This window comes from Balaenoptera acutorostrata, chromosome 1 (genome assembly GCF_949987535.1).
Source record: "Balaenoptera acutorostrata chromosome 1, mBalAcu1.1, whole genome shotgun sequence".
In the NCBI taxonomy this organism is placed as follows: Eukaryota; Metazoa; Chordata; class Mammalia; order Artiodactyla; family Balaenopteridae; genus Balaenoptera; species Balaenoptera acutorostrata.
The window spans coordinates 171052900-171072004 of record NC_080064.1 but is presented as its reverse complement, the minus strand read 5'-3'; the positions used below and the strand labels follow the sequence as shown (position 1 = coordinate 171072004).

The following is a 19105-nucleotide window of genomic DNA, read 5'->3' as shown; positions in this document are numbered from 1 at the left end:
AATATTGTAAATCAACAATATTTCAATTAAAAAAATTTTTTAAATAAGAGCATAAGACACTCTCTAGAAAAATTAACCCTCTAAAACCCAAACCTAAGAATTTATTAGGGAAATATTTTACAGAGTTATACTCTTTCTTTTACATAATCTCTAACATATCAATGTGGCTGTTTTAGGTTAAGAGATGCATGTGCATATAAAAAAAGTGCTTAATAAGTATATTCAAATCACACACACTAGAATGTAAGAAAAAGATTGTCTAGCCCCAAAATTACGTTACAAATATTTATATATAATTGAAGAGGAATACAAGGAAAAAAAATACAATGGTTTTAGCATATTTGGTCAAAAAACATTAATTCCACATATATTTACAATGTAAGAGATAAACCAAATAAGGCCCATGGAGTGAAAAGGAGGCTTTCAAGAAGTTCACCTCTCTGCCTGCTTCCTCTAGTGCTTTTGCCCAAGGAAGGGGAAGCTCTAATCTTATCAGTCAACTTCTACAACACTGATTATGCTGCTCCTCCCGCTGGGTAGGAAGTGAGAGATCACTTGATTTCAGCAGGTCTGTTCTTTTATTCCTCTCCTTCTCTGTATACTAGCCATTGTTATCAGTTATGGTAGTCAGGCATTAAGTAAGAAAATTCCAAGAAGTGGAATCAGACAAAATGGGAATATAGGAGGTACTGATTATACTTCTTACCTAAGTCATGAGATGATAAACAGCTGTCCCAGAGAGGCCTATATTGGTTACTTGAAAACGAAGCAGAATTTTTATTCCCATCTGACTGTTAATCCTTTTATGCTGTGCTGCTTCACGTACATGACAGGTTATAGATAATGGCAGCTTGGCAGACCAAGATTAAGCACGCCTGCGCCCTCTAATCCAACAGACTCCAACCTTTTTGGCACCAGGGATCGGTTTCGTGGAAGACAATTTTAACTTGGACTGGGGGTGGGAGGGATGGTTCAGGCGGTAATGCAAGCGATGGGGAGCGACTCATGAAGCTTCGCTCACTCACCCGCTGCTCACCTCCTGCTGTGTGGCCCGGCGGGGTGTGGGGGTGTGTGGATGGGGGGGTTGGGGACCCTTGCTCTAATCAAATTCCTTTGAAAAATCATCTTTTAATTTAAACAAAGATCAGCAATTGAATCTGGTTGCAAGGGCTTTGCCTCTTCTCTCCGCCACCAGTATCCTTCCCTCTCCAAGAGTTTCAAGCTGCAGAGCAGACACTATGGCAATACTCTTACCACATCTGTCTGATCCAGGTAACAGAGAGCAGTTAAGACAATTCTCAGCATAGCTACCATAATCAGTAGGTATTCTCTTTATCCTACTGCCCATTTGTCAAAAAGTGAACAAAGAAGAAAATATATTCTGTAAATTATGAGCATATTCATTTTTAAAAAACATCTTTATTGGAGTATAATTGCTTTACAATGGTGTGTTAGTTTCTGCTATATAACAAAGTGAATCAGCTTTACCTAAACATATATCCCCATATCTCCTCCCTCTTGTGTCTCCCTCCCGCCCTCCCTATGACCCCCCCCAAGTGGAGACAAAGCACCGAGCTGATCTCCCTGTGCTATGCGGCTGCTTCCCACTACCTAACTATTTTACATTTGGTACTGTATATATGTCCATGCCACTCTCTCATTCGTCCCAGCTTACCCTTCCCCTTCCCCATGTCCTCAAGCCCATTCTCTACATCTGCATCTTTATTCCTTCCTGTCCTGCTCCTAGGTTATATAGAACCTTTTTTTTTTTTTTAGATTCCATATACATGTGTTAGCATATGGTATTTGTTTTTCTCTTTCTCTCTTACTTCACTCTGTATGACAGATTCTAGGTCCATCCCCCTCACTACAAACAACTCAATTTCGTTTCTTTTTATGGCTGAGTAATATTCCATTGTATATATGTGCCACATCTTCTTTATCCATTCAACTGTTGATGGACACTTAGGTTGCTTTCATGTCTTGGCTATTGTAAATAGAGCTGCAATGAACATTGTGGTACATGACTCTTTTTGAATTATGGTGTTCTCAGGGTATATGCCCAGTAGTGGGATTGCTGGGTCAAATGGTAGTTCTATTTTTAGTTTTTTAAGGAACCTCCATACTGTTCACCATACTGGCTCTATCAATTTACATTCCCACCAGCAGTGCAGAACGGTTCCCTTTCCTCCACACCCTCACCCTCTCCAGCATTTACTATTTGTAGATTTTTTGATGATGGCCATTCTGACTACTGTAAGGTGATGCCTCATTGTGATTTTGATTTGCATTTCCCTAATGATTAGTGATATTGAGAATCCTTTCATGTGTTTGCTGGCAATCTGTATATCTCCTTTGGAGAAATGTCTATTTAGGTCTTCTGCCCATTTTTGGATTGGGTTGTTTGTTTTTTTGATATTGAGCTGCATGAGCTGCCTGTGTATTTTGGAGATTAATCCTTTATCAGTTGCTTCGTTTGCAAATATTTTCTCCCATTCTGAGGGTTGTCTTTTGGTCTTGTTTATGGTTTCCTTTGCTGTGCAAAAGTTTTAAGTTTCATTAGGTCCCGTTTGTTTATTTTTGTTTTTATTTCCATTTCTCTGGGAGGTGGGTCAAAAAGGATCTTGCTGTGATGTATGTCTTAGAGTGTTCTGCCTGTTTTCCTCTAAGAGTCTGATAGTGTCCAGGCTTACATTTAGGTCTTTAATCCATTTTGAGGTCATTTTTGTGTAAGGTATTAGGGAGTGTTCTAATTTCATTCTTTTACATGTACCTGTCCAGTTTTCCCAGCACCACTTATTGAAGAGGCTGTCTTTTCTCCACTGTATATTCTTACCTCCTTTATCAAGATAAGGTGACCATATGTGTGTGGGTTTATCTCTGGGCTTTCTCTCCTGTTCCATTGATGTATATTTCTGTTTTTGTGCCAGTACCATACTGTCTTGATTATTGTAGCTTTGTAGTAGAGTCTGAAGTCAGGGAACCTGATTCCTCCAGCTCCATGTTTCTTTCTCAAGATTGCTTTGGCTATTTGGGGTCTTTTGTGTTTCCATACAAATTGTGAAATGTTTTGTACTAGTTCTGTGAAAAATGCCATTCATAGTTTGATAGGGATTGTACTGAATCTGTAGATTGCTTTGGGTAGTATAGTCATTTTCACAATGTTGATTCTTCCAATCCAAGAACATGGTATATCTCTCCATCTATTTGTATTTAATTTATTTCATCAGTGTCTTATAGTTTTCTGCATACAGGTCTTTTGTCTCCTTAGGTAGGTTTATTCCTAGGTATTCTATTCTTTTTGTTGCAATGGTAAATGGGAGTGTTTCCTTAATTTCTCCTTCATATTTTTCATCATTAGTGTATAGGAATGCAAGAGATTTCTGTGCATTAATTTTATATCCTGCTACTTTAGCAAATTCATTGATTAGCTCTAGTAGTTTTTTGGTAGCATCTCTGAGATTTTCTATGTATAGTATCATGTCATCTGAAAACAGTGACAGTTTTACTTCTTCTTTTCTGATTTGGATTTTTTTTTGTTCTCTGATTGCTGTGGCTAAAACTTCCAAAACTATGTTGAATAATAGTGGTGAGAGTGGGCAACCTTGTCTTGTTCTAGATCTTAGTGGAAATGGTTTCAGTTTTTCACCAGTGAGAACGAAGTTGGCTGTGGCATATATGGCCTTTATTATGTTGAGGTAAGTTCCCTTTATGCTCACTTTCTGGAGAGTTTTTATCAGAAATCGGTGTTGAATTTTGTCAAAAGCTTTTTCTTAGGAAAGCTTTTATCGAGATGATCATATGGTTTTTCTCCTTCAATTTGTTAATATGGTTTATCACATTGATTGATTTGTGTATATTGAAAAATCCTTGCATTCCTGGGATAAACCCCACTTGATCATGGTGTATGATCCTTTTAATGTGCTGCTGGATTCTGTTTGCTAGTGTTTTGTTGAGGATTTTTGCATCTATGTTCATCAGTGATACTGGTCTGTAGTTTCCTTTTCTTGAGACATCTTTGTCTGGTTTTGCTATCAGGGTGATGGTGGCCTCATAGGATGAGTTTGGGAGTGTTCCTCCCTCTGCTATATTTTGGAAGAGTTTGAGAAGGATAGGTGTTAGCTCTTCTGTAAATGTTTGATAGAATTCGCCTGTGAAACCATCTGGTCCTGGGCTTTTGTTTGTTGGAAGATTTTTAAATCACAGTTTCAATTTCAGTGCTTGTGATCGGTCTGTTCCTTTTTTCTATTTCTTCCTGGTTCAGTCTCGGAAGGTTGTGCTTTTCTAAGAATTTGTCCACTTTTTCCAGGTTGTCCATTTTACTGGTATATAGTTGCTTGTAGTGATCCCTCATGATCCTTTGTATTTCTGCAGTGTCAGTTTTTACTTCTCCTGTTTCATTTCTAATGCTATTGATTTGAGTCTTTTCCCTTTTTTTCTTGATGAGTCTGGCGAATGGTTTACCAATTTTGTTTATCTTCTCAAAGAAACAGCTCTTAGTTTTTTTGATCTTAGCTATTGTTTCCTTCATTTCTTTTTCATTTATTTCTGATCTGATCTTTATGATTTCTTTCCTTCTGCTAACTTTGGGGGTTTTTTGTTCTTCTTTCTCTAACTGCTTCAGGTGTAAGGTTAGGTTGTTTATTTGAGATGTTTCTTGTTTCTTGAGGTAGGTGTTGCTATAAACTTCCCTCTTAGCACTGCTTTTGCTGCATCCCATAGGTTTTGGGCCGTCGTGTTTTCATTGTCATTTGTTTCTAGGTATTTTTTGATTTCCTCTTTGACTTCTTCAGTGATGTCTTGGTTATTTAGTAGTATTGTTTAGCCTCCATGTATTTGTATTTTTCACAGATTTTTTCCTGTAATTGATATCTAGTCTCATAGCGTTGTGGTCAGAAAAGATACTTGATATGATTTCAATTTTTTTGAATTTGCCAAGGCTTGATTTGTGACCAAGATATGATCTATCCTGGAGAATGTTCCATGAACACTTGAGAACAAAGTGTATTCTGTTGTTTTTGGATGGAATGTCCTGTGAACTTCAATTAAGTTCATCTTGTTTAATGTATCATTTAAAGCTTGTGTTTCCTTATTTATTTTCATTTTGGATGATCTGTCCATTGGTGAAAGTGGGGTGTTAAACTCCCCTACTGTGATTGTGTTACTGTCGATTTCCCCTTTTATGGCTGTTAGCATTTGCCTTATGTATTGAGGTGCTCCTATGTTGGGTGCATAAAGATTTACAATTGTTAATATCTTCTTCTTGGATTGATCCCTTGATCATTATGTAGTGTCCCTATTTGTCTCTTGTAATAGTCTTTACTTTAAAGTCTATTTTGTCTGATATGAAAATTGCTACTCCAGCTTTCTTCTGATTTCCATTTGCATGGAATATCTTTTTCCATCCCCTCGCTTTCAGTCTGTATGTGCCCCTAGGTCTGAGGTGAGTTTCTTGTAGACAGCATATATACAGGTATTGTTTTTGTATCCATCGAGCCCGTCTATGTCTTTTGGTTGGAGCATTTAATTCATTTATATTTAAGGTAGTTATCAATATGTATGTTCCTATTACCGTTTTCTTAATTGTTTTGGGTTTGTTATTGTAGGTCTTTTCCTTCTCTTGTGTTTCCTGCCTAGAGAAGTTCCTTTAGCATTTGTTTTCTTTTGTTTTTTTTAATTAACTAATTAATTTATTTTTTTTTTTGGCTGTGTTGGGTCTTCGTTTCTGTGCGAGGGCTCTCTCTAGTTGCGGCAAGTGGGGGGCACTCTTCATCGTGGTGCACGGGCCTCTCGCTATTGCGCCCTCTCTTGTTGCGTAGAATAGGCTCCAGACGCGCAGGCTCAGTAACTGTGGCTCACGGCCCTAGTTGCTCCGCGGCATGTGGGATTCTCCCGGACCAGGGCTCGAACCCATGTCCCCTGCATTGGCAGGCAGATTCTCAACCACTGCGCCACCAGGGAAGCCCCAGCATTTGTTTTAAAACTGGGTTGGTGGTGCTGAATTATCTTAGCTTTTGCTTGTTTGTAAAGGTTTTAATTTCTCTGTCAAATCTGAATGAGATCCTTGCTGGGAGAGTAATCTTGGTTGTAGGTTTTTCCCTTTCATCAGTTTAAATATGTCCTGCTACTCCCTTCTGGCTTGCAGCGTTTCTGCTGAAAGATCAGCTGTTGACCTTGTGGGGATTCCCTTGTATGTTATTTGTTGTTTTTCCTTTGCTGCTTTTAATATTTTTTCTTTTTATTTAATTTTTGATAGTTTGATTAATATGTGTCTTGGCGTGTTTCTCCTTGGATTTATCCTGTATGGGACTCTCTGTGCTTCCTGGACTTGTTTGACTACTTCCTTTCCCATATTAGGGAAGTTGTCAACTATAATCTCTTCAAATATTTTCTCAGTCCCTTTCTTTTTCTCTTCTTCTTCTGGGACCCCTATAATTCAAATGTTGGTGCATTTAATGTTGTCCAAGGGGTCTCTGAGACTGTCCTCAATTCTTTTCATTCTTTTTTCTTTATTCTGCTCTGTGGCAGTTATTTCCACTATTTTATCTTCCAGGTCACTTATCCGTTCTTCTGCCTCAGTTATTCTGCTATTGATTCCTTTAGTTCTTCTAGGTCCTTGTTAAACGTTTCTTGTATTTTTTCCATTCTATTTCCAAGATTTTGGATCATCTTTACTATCATTCCTCTGAATTCTTTTTCAGGTAGACTGCCTATTTCCCCTTCATTTTTCTGGTCTGGTGGGTTTCTACCTTACTCCTTCATCTGCTGTGTGTTTCTCTGTCTTCTCATTTTGCTTAACTTACTGTATTGGGGTCTCCTTTTTTCAGGCTGCAGGTTCATAGTTCCTGTTGTTTTTGGTGTCTACCCCAGTGGCTAAGGTTGTTTCAGTGGGTTGTGTAGGCTTCCTGGTAGAGGGGACTGGTGTCTCTGTTTTGGTGGATGAGGCTGGACCTTGTCTTTCTGGTGGGCAGGACCACGTCCAGTGGTGTGTTTTGGGGTGTCTGTGACGTTATTATTATTTTAGGCAGCCTTCCTGCTAATGGGTGGGGTTGTGTTCCTGTCTTGCTAGTTGTTTGACATAGGGTGTCCAGCACTGTAGCTTGCTGGTTGTTGAGTGTAGCTGGCTCTTCACGTTGAGATGGAGATCTCTGAGAGAGCTTTCACCATTTGATATTACATGGGGCCGGGAGGTCTCCGGTGGACCAAAGTCCTGAACTTGGCTCTCCCACCTCAGAGGCTCAGGCCTGACACCTGGCCGGAGCACCAAGCCCCTGTTAGCCAAACGGTCAGGTATGTGGGGAGTTTCTTGCCTTTTGGGAAGTCTGAGGTCTTCTGCCAGCGTTCAGTAGGTGTTCTGTAGGAGCTGTTCGTCATGTAAATGTATTTTTGATGTATTCGTGGGGAGGAAGGTGATCTCCATGCCTTACTCCTCTGCCATCTTGAAGCTATCTCTCAGAGAAGGATATTCTTATCTGAAAATATTTGTGTTTACAATCTAAAATTAAAAATAATCTGAACTTGTACAATTCTTTTTATAACTGACATTCATAAAGGATATATATCTGACTCTTGAACAACATGGGTTTGAGCTCTGTGGATCCATTTACATGTGGATTTTTTTCTACTGATTTTTTTTGATCCACTGTTGGTTGAATCCTCAAATGCAGAATCACAGATAAAAAACAAGAGTGTATATGGAAGAAATGTTCCATCAGAGGAACCACAGATAGGGAGAACTGGGACACAGAGGGCCGACTATAATTTATAGGCAGATTTTTAACTGTGCAGAGGGCGGCTCACCAAGCCTCTGTGTTGTTCATGTGTCAACTGTAGTTTTAGAGTCATCTTAAGGAAGTGATAGTAATATTTCACCCTTTTGAACCAAGTTATTACGATTGTTATAGCATAGTTAGTGGTACAAATGTTCTTTTTCTGTACTCTTTGTTATTTCAAACTATTTTATACTATTTCATTTTAAATAAAATTAAAAATTACAATGGAAATAAGATATAGGCTAAATAAGACAATGGACCCCCACCCCCCAAATTCAAAATACTTCTATCAATTTTTCATTTTGGAGACTTAGTTTCAACAAGAGAATTCTAGGAGACTCCACTTTAAAAATATGTGAATGTTTAATTATCTTTATGTGGATAAAGAAGAATACTAGCTAATAATAGCTAATATTCATTGAGCACTTAGTATATACGCACTTCACATATATTCCAAACTATATTTTAATCCTCACAACTCTATGAGGTAAGTACCACTGTTATCTTCCTTTTATAGATGAAGGGACTAAAGGACAGAAGGATTAAGGGACTTTCCCCACAATTACACACATTGTAGACCCAGGACATGAACTCAAGCGGTAGGACAACAGAAACCTCACTTTCTACCAGTATTCTATAATAGTAAAATTCTACTGATTTTTCCAAGAGTGCTCTAATATAAAATGAAATTAACTAATATTCAAGCACTGTGTAAATGCAACAATTTGACATACTATTTTGAGAAACAGAGTACAAATATAAGAGAGCCTATCCGTATAATTTTGTTTCTAATATAGCTTGGTTATGTTATGACTATAACAATTATAGAGATTATAGAAGCTCAAGATATGTGAATCAATAAAAAGTAGACTGCATACTGAAGTTGCATAGTGTGTAAAGTCATTATATGCTTGAACAAGATATTTAACTTCTTTAAATATCAGAGGACTCAACTGTAAAATGGGATAACAGTACCTACCTCATATGATTCCTATGAGGATCAAATGAGATAACACATATAAAAGTACTGCTCAGAGCCTAGCACAAAATAAGCATATAATAAATCTTTATAAGTGATAATTAGTGAAGGTGATAAATTCTAAGATAATCAACACTGGTAACAAAACAGGAAAACGTATTATGCTTTAATAATCATTTACAACCAGCCTTAACAGAAAAAGAAGGATCTTCCATAGTTTTCCATTTTTATATCTTTCAAAATGGTTGTCTCTCTTCATTCAAAGTTCTTCTGCAAATTTTCATATTCATTTCCAAAATTCTTACATCTATCAGTAACAGTATTTCTAGTTAGAGTGTTATAAACTTCCCACGTTCAACCTCTACCTGCCTAAATAGCATCTTACTATTAATCTTTGTTATTAAGAAGTTCTACAGCAGTCTAGCTTGTTACTGAACAAGGTAGTTTATTACTCAAAGGGTGAGAATAATCAGGATATGACTTTAAATTTATAAGCATAGTCAAATTTCAAATTAATTGTGTACATGTGCACATACATGAGCAAAAGAAGCTTTTTTCTCTCTGAGAAGGTGGGTAAAGCTAGATTGTATTTTTCTCTTTGCAATAACTGAGGAACAAGGGCAGAGCATTGTTAAGGTGATTCAAAAGAAAACAGAGATACAATTCAACTAACAAATAGAGGATTAGTCTTCAAGGAAGACATACAGGTTCTCAGACATTTGGCCAAGATCAAGTATAGAATATTATTCTAATTAGAATAGAAATTTCTGGTAAGGAAAGGACGATTAACTAAATCTAAGTTGTAACTGTAAAGCTCAGCAAGTTCACATGGTTAGCACATAGGAAAAAGAGGATTTGAACTCAGGCAGTCTAACTCCAAAGAGTTCTTAATCACTGTGTTAATACCAAATTACATGGATCATTACCTTAAGAATTAGCATTTTCCTACCTGAAGATTAATTTAAAATCTATTATAACAAATATATTCCAACATTAAAAATGGCATGTTCATCTATTTTGAATACTTTTACCCTTAATCTTAAAATACCACTTTTTACACAGGGAGTTGCTTTGCAATTTTCTATAGCAATGAAAAACATAATTTACAATTCTCATAAATATATAAATTGGCGATTATTATTCTGGAGCACTGAGGGAAGAAAAAATCTGTTTCCCTCATTGGCTCAGAAGCAGCCACTAAAATAAAAAGCTATAATTTACAAGATTGTTCGCTTTCCTGCTGACATTAGTGAGGCTGGGGCACCAAGCAGGAAGTATACCAGAGCCATTTCACCTTCTGCTTTCAGGAGAACACAGAATGCCAAATAGAAAAGGACCATATTAGGGAAAACACTTTATTTCCAAGTTTCTAAAATAGTATTAAAAACAATAAGGGAAAAATGCAAATTATAAAGTAGTATGACGGCACGTCAATCACAACTTCCTAACAAGCCATTTCAGCATTCAGTGGTAATTGCTGAAACACTGAAATAAAGTGATGTTTCAATTATTTGGTTTTAAACAATGACAGGTTTAAGATTCACCTGATTAAAAACCATCCACACCAATATAATAGCATATCATAAGATAATTGGCTAACAGTTTTTGCAAATGGCAGTTGTTAACATATTTCTTCTACACATATAAATGTTGTGCTGAGGAGGGGAGTAAGATGTTCTTTTCTACCTTTCTTTTATGATGGGTTGTAGAAGCATCCATCTCTTCCTCTCCTATATTATCAATTTGTGAAGTTGGACTACAATTCATTCTCTCCTCTTCTTGCCTCTGGAGTCTGTCTGCTACAGCCTGGATAGCTTCTGTCCATTCTTCCCTACAAAAACAAGAAAAAATTCCCATTAATAAAGAATCATAATGATGCAAATACTTCTCTTTTATAAAATATAAAATCAACACAAAGTCTATTCCAGAGTAATACATAAGCCCCATCTTTACTTCAAGATATACTAGCATTTATTTGGAGGTATATTAACAAAGAAGAAGGAGGAGGAGGAGGAGGAGGGGGAGGAGAAGGGGAGAAGGAGAAGACGATTTTAAGAAAACTGACTAAAAATCCTTTTAAAGTATGATTAAATTTTAATTATCTGCACATATCTTATCTATAAAGTATACAGACCCCCAAAAGTTTGCCACACTTTTAAAATGTATTGTTTAGCCATTGTAAGTCCATCACTGACATACTCAGTTTCTTTATTATGGTCCAACAGATGTTCCAAGAAAAAGCTTTCAAAGGCAAAAACTGGACCCAGATCATAGGTAAGTTTCTGTTTTAAAAAATGATAGGCACAGTTTGTAGCTTAAATAATAAGTCTCAGGAGCAGTAGTAGGAAGCTTTTACTTTTTGACACTTGTGCTATCAGATAAAGGATCATTTATTTCCATATAAATAAAATCAGTTTGCAGATTTCTTAAGACAAAGTCTGTTGGAATTGCATTAAATCTGTAGGTCCATCTGGAGGAAATTGCCATCTTAATAAATTAAGTCTTCCAATCCATGAACATGGTATAGCTCTCCATTTATTTAGGTCTTCAATTTTCCAATGCAGTGTTTTGTAATTTTCTGTGAAAACATCTTGTAAATCTTTAATTGAATTTATTTCTAAGTATTCTTTTATGCTTTTATGGAAGTTTAAATTTTTTTTTCATTTTCTAATTTTTCTTGCTTGTATTTAGAAATACAATTGCTTTTTCTATGTTGACCTTTTATTCTATAGCCTTAATAAATTCATTTACTATTTCTAACAGCTTTTATTTTTCTGGATTTTCTACAAATACTACCATACTGTCTACAAACAAGAGCAATTTACGTCTTCCTTTCCAGTGTGTTTCCTTTTATTTCTTTTTCTTGCCTTATAATGCACTAGAACAGACCATCAGTACAATGTTAAATAAAAGTGGTGAGAGCAGACATTCTTACTTTGTTCCAGATGTTAAGAGAGAAAATATCAAGCCTTTTACCTTTGAGTATTATGTAAGCTGTAGTTTGTAGATACCCTTAATCAAGTTGAGTAAGTTCCCTTGCATTCCTAGCCAGCTGAGTGTTTTTGTTATGAAGGAGTGTTGAATTTTTTCAAATGCTTCTTCTGCACCTGTTGAAATGACCAGGTAGTTTTCTTTTATCCTATTAATACAGTGAAATTAGTTGAATGATTTTCAGATGTTAATACAACTGAATTCTAGTATAAACTCCATTTAGTCATAATGTATTCACCTTTTTCTTGCATATTTTTTTAATTTGATTTCTCAAACTTTTGTTAAGAAATTTTGCATTGACTATAGTCACAAGTATATTGGGCTACTTCTTTCTTGTTTTTAAATCAATATTTTTAGTGAACTATAGTTGATTTACAATGCTAAGTTTGCTGTACAGCAAAGTAATACAGTTAAATATATATACATGCTTTTTTTTTTTTTTTAAATTAATTTATTTATTTTTGGCTGTGTTGGGTCTTTGTTTCTGTGCAAGGGCTTTCTCTAGTTGTGGCAAGCTGGGGCCACTCTTCATCGCGGTGCGCGGGCCTCTCACTGTCGTGGCCTCTCTTGTTGCGGAGCACAGGCTCCAGACGCGCAGGCTCAGTAATTGTGGCTCACGGGCCTAGTTGCTCCGCGGCATGTGGGATCTTCCCAGACCAGGGCTCGAACCCGTGTCGCCTGCATTAGCAGGCAGACTCTCAACCACTGCGCCACCAGGGAAGCCCCAATACATGCTTTTTTTTAAAGTATTCTTTTCCATTATGGTTTATGATAGGATATTGAACATAGTTCCCTGTGCTATATAGTAGGACTTTGTTGTTTCTCCATTCTATATATAAAAGCTGACATCTGCTAACCCCAACCTGCCATTCTATCGCTCCCCCAACTCCCTCCCCCTTGGCAACCACCAGTCTGTTCTCTAGGTCTAAGATTCTGTTTTTGTTTCATAGATAGGTTCATTTGTGTCATATTTTAGATTCCACATATAAGCGATATCATATTTTGTCTTTCTCTTTCTGACTTACTTCACTTAGTATGATAGTCTCTAGTTGCATCCATGTTGCTGCAAATGGCATTATTTCGTTCTTTTTCATGGCTGAGTAGTATTCCATTGTATATATGTACCACATCTTTATTCATTCATCTGTCGATGGACAGTTAGGTTGTTTCTATGTCTTAGCTATTGTGAATAGAGCTGCTATGAACATAGGGGCACATGGCTTTCTGAATTATACTTTTGTATGAATATATGTCCAGGAGTGGGATTGCTGGATCATATGCTAATTCTGTTTTTAGATTTCTGAGATACCTTCATGCCGTTTTCCACAGTGGCTGCACCAACTTACATTCCCACCAACAATGTAGGAGGGTTCCCTTTCCTCCACACCCTCTCCAGCATTTGTTATTTGTAACTTTTTAATGATGGACATTCTGACTGGTGTGAGGTGGTACCTCATTGTAGTTTTGATTTGCATTTCTCTAATAATTAGCAATGTTGAGCATCTTTTCACATGCCTATTGGTCATCTATATTTGTTCTTTGGAGAAATGTCTATTTGCGTCTTCTGCCCATTATTTGACTAGGCTGTTTGTTTTGTTGTTGTTATGAGCTATTTGTATATTTTGGAAATTAAGCTCTTGTTGGTTGCAATATTTGCAAATATTTTCTCCCATTCTTGTAGGTTGTCTTTTCATTTTGTTTATCATTTCCTATGCTATGCAAAAGCTTGTAAGTTTGATTAGGTCTCATTTGTTTATTTTTGTTTTTATTTCTATTGCCTTAGGAGACTGACCTAAGAAAACAATGTTAAGATTTATGTCAGAGAATGTTTAGCCTATGATCTCTCCTAGGAGTTTTATGGTGTCATTTCTTATGTTTAAGTCTTTAAGCCATTTTGAGTTTATTTTTGTGTATGGTGAGAGGCTGTGTTCTAATTTCATTGATTTATATGTGCCTGGCCAACTTTCACAACACCACTTGCTGAAGAGACTGTCTTTTCCCTGTTGTATATTCTTGCCCCCTTTGTTGAAGATTAATTGACAATTGGTGTGTGGGTTTATTTCTGGGCTCTCTGTACTGTTCCATTGATCCATATGTCTGATTTTATGCCAATACCACACTGTTTTGATAATTGTAGCTTTGTAGTATTGTCTGAAGTCTGGGAGGGTTATGCCTCCTGCTTTGTTCTTTTTCTTCAGGATTGTTTTGGTCATTCTGGGTCTTTTATGGTTCCATATGAATTTTAGGATTATTTGTCCTAGTTCTGTGAAAAATGTCATGGGTAATTTGATAGGGATTGCATTAAATCTGTAGATTGCTTTGGATAGTATAGCCATTTTAACAATATTAATTCTTCCAATCCAAGAGCATGGGATATCTTTCTATTTCTTTGAATTATCTTCAATTTCCTTTATTAATGTTTTGTAGTTTTCAGTGTATAAGTCTTTCACCTCCTTGATCAAATTTATTCATAAGTATTTTATTTTGGGGGGTGCAATTTTTAAAGGTATTGTTTTTTTACATTCCCTGATAGTTCATCATTGGTGAAAAGAAATGCAACCAATTTCTGTATGTTAATCTTGTATCCTGCTACCTTGTTGGATTTGTTTATCATTTCTAGTAGTTTTTATGTGAAGTCTTTAGGGTTTTGTAATATAGTATATTATCATCTGCATATAATAACAATTTGACCTCTTCCCTTCCAGTTTGGATACCTTTAATTTCTTCTTCTTGTTTGACTGCCGTGGTTAGGACTTCCAATACTATGTTGAATAGAAGAGGTGAGAGTGGGTATCCTTGTCTTGCTCCAGATTTTAGCAGGAAAGCTTTCAGCTTTTCACCTCTATTATATTGGCTGTAGGTCTGTCATGAATAACTTTTATTATCTTGAGATATGTTCCCTCTATACCCACTTTTGTAAGAGTTTTAATCATGAATACATGTTGAATTTTGTCAAATGCTTTTTCTGCATCTATTGAGATGCTCATGTGGTTTTTGGCTTTTGTTTATGTGGTGTACCACATTGACTGATTTGTGTATGTTGAATCATCCTTGTGAACTTGGGATGAATCCCAAATGGTTACGGTGTATGATCTTTTAATGTGTTGTTGGATTTGGTTTGCTAATATTTTGTTGATATAGTTCTCTCTTCTTATGATAGCACTGACCATTTTTTGGAATGAGGGTGACACCAGCCTTATAAAATGAGAAGGGAAGGGTTCCCACCTCCATTATTTTACGTAATTAATTGTGTAGGCTTGGTAATATTTCCTCTTCAAATATTTGACAGAAGTAAACAGTGAAGCCATCTGGAATTGGAGTTTTTCTTCAGGAAAATTATTTTACTCAAACTCAATACTGTTCATTGATATTGAGCTGTTCAAGTGTGCCAATGTTTTCTAGGGGTCAGTATCAGTAATTTGTGTCTTCCCTCTTTTTTCTATTTTTTCCTAACAATCTTCCAAGACATTTTTTTATTCTATTAAGTATTTTCAAAGAACTAACTTTTGTTTATGGATTATTCCCTATTATTTTTCTGCTTTCTATTTAATTGAATTCTACTCTCTATTGTTTCTTTCTTTCAGATTGCTCTGGGATTAATTTAGTCTACTCTTCTACTTTCTTAAGATGGAAACTTAATGACTAGAGAACTTTCTTCTTTTCAAATACAAGCACCTTTGTAGAGGTGATACATTTCCCTCTAAGCACCTTTTTGCATCTATGCTCATCAGTGATAGTCGTCTGTAATTTTTTTTCCCCTGATATCTTTGGTTTTGGTATCAGGGTGATGGTGGTCTCGTTGAACGAGTTTGGGAGTGATGCTCCCTCTGCAATTTTTTGGAAGAGTTTGAGAAGTATAGGTGTTAGTTCTTCTCTAAATATTTGATAGAAGTCGCCAGTGAAGTGATCTGGTCCTAGACTTTTGTTTGTTGGAAGATTTTCAATCACAGTTTCAATTTCAGTACCTATGATTGGTCTGTTTATATTTTCTATTTCTTCCCGGTTCAGTCTTGGAAGATTGCACCTTTCCAAGAATTTGTCCATTTCTTCCAGGTTGTCCATTTTATTTGCACAGAGTTGCTTGTATTAGTCTCATGATCCTTTGTATTTCTGTGGTGTCAGTTGTAATTTCTGCTTTTTCATTTCTAACTTTATTGAGTCCTCTCCCTTTTTTTCTTGATGAGTCTGGCAAAAGGTTTAGCAATTTTGTTTATCTTCTGAAAGAACCAACTTTTGTTTTTATTGATCTTTGCTATTGTTTTCTTCGTTTCTATTTCATTTATTTCTGCTCTGATCTTTATGATTTCTTTCCCTATGCTAACTTTGGGTTTCCTTTGTTCTTCTTTCTCTAGTTGCTTTAGGTGTAAGGTTAGACTGTTTATGTGAGATTATTCTTGTTCCTTGAGGTGAGATTCAATTGCTATAAACTTCCCTCTTAGAACTGCTTTTCCTGTGTTTTGGAAACACAGTTTTGGGTCATTGTGTTTTTGTTGTCATTTGTTTCTATGTGTTTTTTTTTCGTTCCTCTTTGATTTCTTCAGTGATCTCTTGGTTTTTTAGCAGCACACTGTTTAGCCTCCATGTGTTTGTGTTTTTTACAGCTTTTTTCCTCTGATTTCTAATCTCATAGTGTTGTGGTCAAAAAAGATACTTGATACGATTTCAATTTCCTTACATTTTCTGAGGCTTGATTTGTGACACAAGATGTGATCTATCTTGTTGAATGTTCCTTGTGTGCTTAAGAAAGTGTATTCTACTGCTTTCGGGTGGAATGTCCTATAAATATCAATTAAATCTATGTGGTCTATTGTGTTATTTAAAGCTTCTGTTTCCTTATTTATTTTCTGTCTGGATGATCTGTCCATTGGTGCACATAGGGTATTAAAGTCCACCACTATTATTGTGTTACTGTTGATTTCCCCTTTTATGGTTGTTAGCATTTGCCTTATGTACTGAGGTGCTCTTATGTTGGGTGCATAAATATTTATAATTATTATGTTTTCTTCTTGGATTGATCCCTTGATCATTATGTAGTGTCCTTCCTTGTCTCTTGTAACAAGTCTTTATTTTAAAGTCTATTTTATCTGATACGAGTATTGCTACTCCAGCTTTCTTTTGATTTCCATTTGCATGGAATAGCTTTTTCCATCTCCTCACTTTCAGTCTGTATGTATCCCTAGGTTTGAAGTGGATCTCTTGAAGACAGCATATATGGGTCCTGTTTTTGTATCCATTCAGCCAGTCTGTATCTTTGGCTTGGAGCATTTAATCCATTTACATTCAAGGCAATTATTGAAATGTATGTTCCTATTACCATTTTCTTAATTGTTTGGGGTTTGTTTTTGTGGGTCTTTTTCTTCTCTTGTGTTGCACACCTAGAGAAGTTCCTTTAGCATTTGTTGTAAAGCTGGTTTGGTGGTGCTGAATTCTCTTAGCTTTTGTTTGTCTGTAAAGCTTTTGATTTCTCCATCAAATCTGAATGAGATCCTTGCTGGGTAGAGTAATCTTGCTTGTAGGTTTTTCCCTGTCATCACTTTAAATATATCCTGCCACTGCCTTCTGACCTGCAGTTTCTGCTGAAAAATCAGCTGATAACCTTATAGAGATTCCCTTGTATTTTATTTGTTGCTTTTCCCTTGCTGTTTTTAATTTTTTTTCTTTGAATTTAATTGTTGTTAGTTTGATTAATATGTGTCTTGGTGTGTTTCTCCTAAGGTTTATCCTATATGGGACTCTGTGCTTCCTGGACTTGGGTGGCTATTTCCTTTCCCACGTTAGGGAAGTTTTCAACTATAATTTCTTCAGATATTTTCTCAGACCCTTTCTCTTTCTATTCTTCTTTTGGGACCACTATAATTTGTTATGTTGTTGCATTTAATATTGTCCCAGAGGTCTCTGAGACTGTCCTTAGTTCTTTTCATTCTTTATTCTGCTCCTTAGTGGTTATTTCCACCATTCTATCTTCCAGCTCATTTATCCATTCTTCTGTCTCAGTTATTCTGCTATTGATTCCTTCTAGTGTATTTTTCATTTCATTTATTGTGTTGTTATTCACTGTTTGTTTGGTTTTTAGTTCTACTAGGTCTTTGTTAACCATCTCTTGTATTTTCTTGATCCATGCCTCCATTCTATTTCTGTGACTTTGGATCATCTTTACTATCATTACTCTGTATTCTTTTTCAGGTAGGTTGCCTATTTCCTCTTCTTTTATTTGGTCTTGTAGGTTTTTACCTTGCTCCTCCATCTGTAACAGGTTTTTGTCATCTCTTTTCTTTTTTTGATGGGTGGGGCTGTGTTCCTGTCTTACTGGCTGTTTGGCTTGCGGCATCCAGCACTGGAGTTTGCAGACAGTTGGGTAGAGCTGGGTCTTGGTGCTGAGATGAGGACCTCCAGGAGACCTCGCTCTGATTAAGATTCCCTGGGGTCTGAGGTTCTCTGTTAGTCCAGCTGTTTGGACTCAGCGCTCCCACCACAGGAGCTCAGGCCCAACCTCCGCCCTGGGAGCCAAGATACCACAATCCATGCATCACAGCAGTCATTTCCAGAGAGGCTTTGGTATTACTGGAATATGTGACATGGACTGAAATGTTATTTAATTAATTTATTTACTTATATCAATTTTAACAGCCTTATTGGAATATAATTAACATATCACACAGAGTACTCCTTTAATGTGAACAACTCAGTGATATCTAGTATGTCCACAAAATTGTGCAACCATCATCACAACTTAAGCACACTTAAGAACATTTTAATCACCCCAACGAAAAACCCTAACCCTAGGCATCTACCAATGTACTTTCTGTCTGTCTGCCTGTTCTGAGCATTTCACATAAATGGAATCATACAATATATTGTTCTTTACGCCTGGCTTCTTGTGATTTAACAAAATGTTTTTAAGGCTCATCCATGATGTACTTCATTTCTTATTATTTTTGAATAACATTCCATTGTAAAAATGTACCATATTTATTTATCCAGTTGTCAGTTCATGGATATTTCTATTGTTTGTACTTTTTGGCAATTATGAATAATGCTACTATGAACATCATATACAAGTTTTTTTGAGTATACATAAGTTTTTATTTCTATGTGGTATATACCTAGGAGAGGAATTGCTGGGTCATATGGTAACTCTATATTTAACTTTTGAGGACCTGCCATATTGTTCTCCAAAGCAGCTGTACCATTTTACACTCCAACCAGCACTGTATGAGGCTTCTAATTTCTCCACACTTGTTATTATCTGTCTGTTTTATTGTAGCTATCCCAGTGCGTGTGAAGTGGTATCTCATTGTGACTTTGATTTTTGTTTTCCTGAAGCTAATGATGTTGAGCACCTTCTCATGTGCTCATGGGCTAT

The 19105-nt window shown here is 36.3% G+C and overlaps 1 protein-coding gene across 4 annotated transcripts in view; it reads right to left on the bottom strand.

Annotated features, from left to right (window-relative positions):
• Positions 1-19105, bottom strand: part of AKT3 (AKT serine/threonine kinase 3) — a 392608-nt gene that overhangs the window by 165292 nt on the left and 208211 nt on the right. For all 4 annotated transcript variants that reach the window (XM_057550146.1, XM_057550151.1, XM_057550143.1 and 1 more), the window contains one exon: positions 10438-10582. In XM_057550146.1, the coding sequence (XP_057406129.1) occupies positions 10438-10582 (145 nt within the window). The remainder of the gene's footprint in view (positions 1-10437; positions 10583-19105) is intronic.